This window comes from Atta colombica, unplaced genomic scaffold, assembly GCF_001594045.1.
Source record: "Atta colombica isolate Treedump-2 unplaced genomic scaffold, Acol1.0 scaffold29, whole genome shotgun sequence".
NCBI classification, from domain to species: Eukaryota; Metazoa; Arthropoda; class Insecta; order Hymenoptera; family Formicidae; genus Atta; species Atta colombica.
In genome coordinates, this window is record NW_017259392.1 from 1061261 (window position 1) to 1067875 (window position 6615).

Below are 6615 nucleotides of genomic sequence, written 5' to 3' on the forward strand. Positions count from 1 at the left end.
ATTTTTTTTAATTCTTTTTTAAAATGAACAAAGTTGTGCTTTAAATTTTAATTTACGATGACAACTGACGCAAAATGATAACTGTTTTAATTTAATTATTTGTTATGTGTTCAGGACATACGAACATCAGTTTACAAAGAAATCGAAGAGCACATAGAACAAGCCAAAACCGATCAGTGGCCAGAAATATCGGAAATCTCGGCCGACCTTTATGTCAAACCATTAGAAAAAATTCGGGGTAAAGTCCCTTGGGAATTATTCTGAAAGGTGACATAAAGGATTATTAATTATTCTGTGATTTCTTATACTTTCGTAAGATTTAAATTACTCATGTTTGACATGTTCACATGACTATGTATGTATTTTTGCTAAAAATATTTCACGCATACAGAAGCGAAACACACGTATCTTTTAATGACTTTTAAAATTGTGGAGCAGCAATCTGAAACTTTTTAAAAGCTGTCAATAAAAGCGATTCTTCTTTTTTTTTTGAGCTCGACTAATTACAACCAAAAGTAACATTAACATATTAAAGAAATCCTAATTAGACGAATAATTTCACTAATTAGATGAATAATTTCACGTAATAGAATTCTTAAAAATTTAATCAAAGTATATGATTGACCGATTTGAAATATAGTTAAGTGTATTAATAGATATTCATTCAAGCAACTATTACAAGAATGATTTAACTGCATAATAATAATAAATCTGCATCTACATGGAGATCGAATCAATCATAGAGAAAAGTACATTATTAACTAATTATTTACGTAATTCAATGCAATGGAGCGATATAGTCATAAGCATATTTACAAAATTAACTGAATCATTATTGATAATAAATGAACATGAATGTAACTTAAAAATAATAGGACTTAAAAATAATAAGGAATAAATTATTAACGATATTTCACTTTGATTTAGAGCGAGAAAATGTTTTATGGAGCTATCAACAGATGGCGCGTATACTCGTAAGAGATATTCGACGTCTACTTATAAAGCGAGGATGATCAAATGGTCTTTTTATACACTTCTTGCCACATCATGGCGACAAACATTCTTTTCAAAGCGGCTACTAATCAATCGCTCTACTTATATATGATAGAAAGTTTTAATGATTAATTAAATCATGTTACAAAGAGTAACGGAATCGAATAAATTTAATGAATTGTCATATTAGATAAATTATTAAGTCTACTTTACTCAAAGACAAAGTAGAGATTATCTCAAAATTGTTATTATCAACGATTTTTGAATTGTTGTTACTTTGTAGAATAGTCCAGTCAAATGTTAAAATCAATCTATTCTACTGCAGATTTATTTCATCGTGCTCATAAAATTATTTTAATTGACGATACAATTATGTTTGTTTACTATCAATAATAGTTTAGTCAACTATATAAATATTTTATAGAAATAAATTCAATATTTTTATTTAATACAAGGAAAATATTAAAAGGAGATTAAAATGTTTCTTGACACAACCCAACAGTTAGTTCGCCATATTTAACTCTGAGATTGAATTTGTTTACTTCAATTCGGGTTGAATTTCCTGATCTTTTTTTACAGTGTAGTTGATATTCATGACGATATTCATGTAGCAGTCTATATTCTCGTTTCAGAAACGATTCATATGAAACAAATAGTTTAGGTTTGGATACGTTTAATATTATAATTATTTGCATTTGTTATTGACTTTTCATGCCGAGTAAACGTGCGGTGCAGGTTACATTACGTAGGAGAATCCTCTCGATTTCATGTGTTACAAATAAATATTCAATATACATATTCAATATACATATAATAAACCTACACGAATTAATCTTGATTCCGACTGTTTTTCGATTGATCTGATGTTGATGTCACGAAAGCAATTGCAATCGATCTTCCATATAGAGATTTGAAGAATTTTTCAGTAAAGTCAATGTCCTCTTTACGAGATCGCGCTAGATAGAGAGGATCATGCAGATTAAAAGAATGAGTCTTGTCATTTCTTTCGTCGACGAAGAAAAAATGATCAATTAAAACTGATGATCGTTTTAAATGACGAGAGAGTGAGAATTAGAGAGTAGAACAGAGAACGGCAGAACGACGAAATGGATAATGGTAACGGTAGCTAGACTCGATGAATGAGTCAGATCGAGAAAGAGGCGTAGGGGAAGCGCGGCGGAGCTAACATGGTAAAACCAACGCGCGAAGATGTACGAGACAGACGAGACTGGATACGAACGTCTCTGCGGGAGTCGTCTTATGTCCCTCGCACGTGTCACGTCGCGCTAATTGAATTCTAAGAGACGACAATCACTTGACGTTACATGGATGATATCAAGTCCGAGGATCATTCGAGAATCAATGCATCTCTATTTATCAACGTTCCTTTCATTTTAACCGCGCAGCTGATACGCAGTTCAAACGAATCTCTTCGTCCTGCGTGATCCTCTCGAGTCTCAGGGAAAGCTCTGCTTGAACCTGGTAAGTATCCTCTTCTTTCTTTTTTGTAAATTTCCTTCTTTCGGTACATCTCTCCATAATTATATTCTACGTACTTTGCCACCCGTAGGAAAGTTCAGTTCCAGTAGTTCTTACTTATAATTTGTGCTACGCCCCTAAGTTTGATTTAATTAGAGCTCAAAATTAATTCAAGTTTAAATAAAAGCTACAGCGAATGAATCGAAAGGGCGGTACTTGAGAATTTGCAGAATAAAGAATACGTGATCTGAGGTGGACGAACGGTCGAGCGTTTAAAGTTAATAAAACTCAACGGGCAACGAGGCAAACATGGCTGCGTCATCGAATAAAACGTTCAAGGAATTCTTCCTGGATAGACAACGATAGCTCGGATCGAAGTAACTTAGACGACGTGACGTCGTGTTTTTCGCCGGATATTTAGTATGATAGAAAGACGATCTGTTTTACATGTCATATTAATGACTCATTTTTTTCAATTTCTAGTGCAAAATATCATATATTATATATGAGTTGTACATTTTACGTTGTATTCTTGAATTAATACACATTGTGTTAATTACGTTATATATTGTACACATAAAATAGTTTAGCAACTATTTTTATAACAGTAGATAAATATTATGTTATGTAGAATAATAGGTACGAGATAGGAAATATCTCACTTATATGGTTTTTACTGTTGAAAATTAAATGCTTGATAAAGCCTTATCTGCAATGGTTGTATCTCGCGCGGTACATCCTGTAGGAACTAAAATATAAAAATGTCGCTAATATAAGTGAGTTCTATAATATATTAAAACATGCCTTCCCTGTATTGATATAAAAAACTGCGACCTGCCGGAGAAAAGGAAGGTAAACAAATAGTTGTCTTTCTAACTCTTTTTTACAAAAAAAAAATCAGTATTAGCCAATCAGCGAGTCCCTAACAAAGAAATATTATAATTTTTACATCAGAGTGTAATTGTTGGAGACTGAGTGGAACACCTCTACTCTTCTAATGGTGCGCTCCAGTACACTATAGACTTCACTAGTTAATATAGTAAGCTTTACTATTGTTATAAATCTTTTTGATGGAAAATTTCAGGCTTCTCAGGCAATTATTTCTTAAAAGCAAGCACGTGAGTGCACCGACACAGATACAACAATATGGAAATCGACATGAATATTAACGATATATTGCAAGTACTGCGAGGTATGTATAAACAGAACAACAAATATGGGAAATTTTTTATGTTCTTCGCAAATGAATATAAACTATTGCGGGATGTATACATAGGTGTATATTCTGTTGACAGAAATGATAACGTTTCTGGAATGTCTTGGCGACGCGCAGCTTCCGCTTACGCTCGAGAGTTTGAGGGAGAAGCTGTTGGTACGGTCGAAAAATATTTTAAGCGCCACGATGGCTCGAGCGTCATCCCCGGAACCTTACTTGGATATGAAGTCCGGGCTGAAAAGCTTATTGTTGACCAAGAGTGAAGCCGATTCAGAAGAATACGTTGGAATGGAAGAATCTCAAAAGCGTATCCAGATCCATCCTCGCACGCATACTCATCAGGATTATTACGAAACCTTCGATGGCTCTCTCCAGACCGCAAGCGCGTCATCGATCACGAATGTGAAATACCTCGAGCAAAGCGACGATCGGGACGAGGGGGGCCAGATGCTGATCGGAATTTACAAAAATGTTTCGGCGATGCAAATTAAAAGCAAGTGTTACAAATGCGGCCCGCTCTATAGGAAAGAAGGAAAGAAATTGTTTCTATCAGAAAGTCGTGCTTGCTGGATCGCATTGGTTGGATCGCATCTGCTCATCTATCGAAGCGAACGGCATAATCGACCGTATGCGATCTATTCGATTCGGGGATATAAGGCCCGTCCGGCGCCAAATATGATTCCCCGTGACCGACAAAAGAGCGAATCAGCCTTCGAGATATATAGTCCTGGAAACCAAACGTTACAGTTTATTGCGAGAACGCCTGAGGAGATGGATCAATGGATAGCAAAAATCTGTGAAATAGAATGTTGCAATGAGAGCGAAAAGAACAAAGCAATGGAAGCTCACGAAAAGAAAAAGCAGGCTACTATCATCGAATCCTCGCTAACAGATCGCAGCTGTAGTAACGCGACTGAGGCAACGCGACATCAAGATGCTGAAAAATTAGTTGTCGTCGATAATTTAACGGTCAAAGCCGAATTGCCGAGTAACAGAAACAAAGTTGAGCGAAAAGAGAACACAGACGAAAAGGCGCCTTCGCTACCTGCTCGAATATCTCGAAGGCTTCCCTCTTTACCTCCCGATAACGAGATTCTTACAGTATCCTCTTATAAAGCAACCGTCGATGGTGATGACGACGATGATGATGACATTTATCACAGAATCGAAGATCTAAGAAATGAAATGCGTTATCAAAATATGATATTACCAAAAGAAAAGCAGGTTAGTGTTAGTGACGAAAAGCAGGAGGAAGCTATCGCATATGATGACATTGGTGCGCGCAACAAAAAAAACGAGAGAAATGAGAAGCTGAAGGAAGGTAAATCCTATGATGCAATATCGTCTCAAGAGACGTACGACGATATCGTTACACTTTTGCAAATAGACGCTACGAGGATCGAGTCGAAACGAAACTTGGATAATGATTCATCTATCGATGTATCTATCACTGATGGGGCGATCAAAAAAAAAGAAGAATTTTACGACGATGTGGAAGTAAGCCTAGTATTAATGATTGCAATTAACGCTTTGCAAAGCAATGCTTCTCTCTCTCTCTCTCTCTCTCTCTCTCTCTCGCTCTTTCTCTCAATAGAGCAATAAGTGAATTTTTACCATTCATATTATAGTTACTTTATTAAATGATTAATCAAAACTTGTGTAATATTGCAAAAATAAGTGCAGTTAATAAAATTATATGAGTTTTCGTTTTGTTTCGATACAGAGCTTGATTCCACACAGAAGATTCGCCAAAGATCGTGTCAAGATCGAAACGTCGTGCAAGTTTCAACAAAAAAAGTCCTTTCTGGATAGAGTTTTGAGTAGAAGAGAATCTTCCAGCAAAGAAACGGACAAGAGAGAAAGATATCGTTGCAAAGATAAAATTTCGTCGAATTCAGCATCATCTTTGGATACGGAAAAAGTGCCTACTTACGACGATGTATCCGATCTGACGTCGAAACAGGATTATCAGGCACTCTTAACGGACGAGGGCGAGGAATTGCCGGAATATAATCATCCTCCTGCACCCAGGCCAATTTATCAAGTAAAATTGCCCGTGAAAGATCAAAATGAAACGCAAGAATTTTACGATGATGTTAGTGTCTATCAAGAAGGGCATAATAAAAATCCTCAGCAGGTAAAATGTCGACTTACGATGATAAGAATTTGTTGGTTTCATTAATAGAAATGTGACTTCCTTTAATTGAAATGTACTCTCTTTCGATAGCAAATAATCTTGTTTTACAGTCAACACGGGATTCATGTAGTACGAAAGTAAATGAATTCAACGCGATATTTGATACAGAATTGGAAACAAATACCCGAGAAGAGACGGAGCATTATCAGTCACCAAGAAGCGACTTATGTGTTCGTGACGATGCTGATGAGAATGAACAATTGTACGACGATATAGCGTTATGGGCCGATTTCACGGCACGACAAAGAGACATTATCGGCAAGAGAGAGACCGAAGATACTAAATCAGTCAGTTTGGACAAAAAGGCTTGGAATCGATTTGCCGTCAACCGAAAATCACGAGTCACGAGCGATTTTAACTGCTCCACCGAATCAAATAAACAAGACGATAACGAGGGAAGTGATGAAATCGAGGATTCGCCTGAGAATAGTGGAGCGATCAAACGAAATACCTTTCAAAAATTGATCAGCAGAATGGAAAACTCTCTCGCTAAAGTTTCCGCGAGAAGTCCGTCTTCGCTTTCAACGGGCAAGTCAAGTAATAGCTCGTAAAGATTGAATTTGTGTTAACTTTCGCGTCTCGTCTCGAAAGAATCTATATATAAAATATACAATTTTAAAATTAGATTCACTATACATATAAAAGATTAATAAACTTATGCATGTAATATGCAAGTGAGCAAGTAACATAAAGCGAATGTATTTAATAATATTATAGTAATTATATATAT

At 35.8% G+C, this 6615-nt stretch overlaps 2 protein-coding genes across 2 annotated transcripts in view; both read left to right on the forward strand.

Moving 5' to 3' along the window:
* Positions 1-264, forward strand: part of LOC108689980 (pyruvate dehydrogenase E1 component subunit alpha, somatic form, mitochondrial-like) — a 1915-nt gene extending 1651 nt beyond the window's left edge. The window contains exon 6 of the mRNA XM_018197003.1: positions 115-264. Coding sequence (XP_018052492.1) covers positions 115-264 — 150 coding nt within the window. The remainder of the gene's footprint in view (positions 1-114) is intronic.
* A 3366-nt stretch (positions 265-3630) lies between these two features.
* Positions 3631-6436, forward strand: LOC108689981. The gene is made up of 4 exons (XM_018197004.1): positions 3631-3654; positions 3749-5185; positions 5412-5825; positions 5936-6436. The coding sequence occupies exons 1-4, from the start codon at positions 3631-3633 to the stop codon at positions 6434-6436; spliced, it is 2376 nt and encodes a 791-aa protein (XP_018052493.1).
* The last annotated feature ends 179 nt before the right edge of the window (positions 6437-6615 follow it).

Coding starts and splice junctions, on each gene's coding strand:
- LOC108689981 (XM_018197004.1), top strand. CDS start 3,631: ATGAATATTAACGATATATTGCAA. Junction 3,655..3,748: donor ATATTAACGATATATTGCAA/GTACTGCGAGGT, acceptor ATGTATACATAG/GTGTATATTCTGTTGACAGA. Junction 5,186..5,411: donor AATTTTACGACGATGTGGAA/GTAAGCCTAGTA, acceptor GTTTCGATACAG/AGCTTGATTCCACACAGAAG.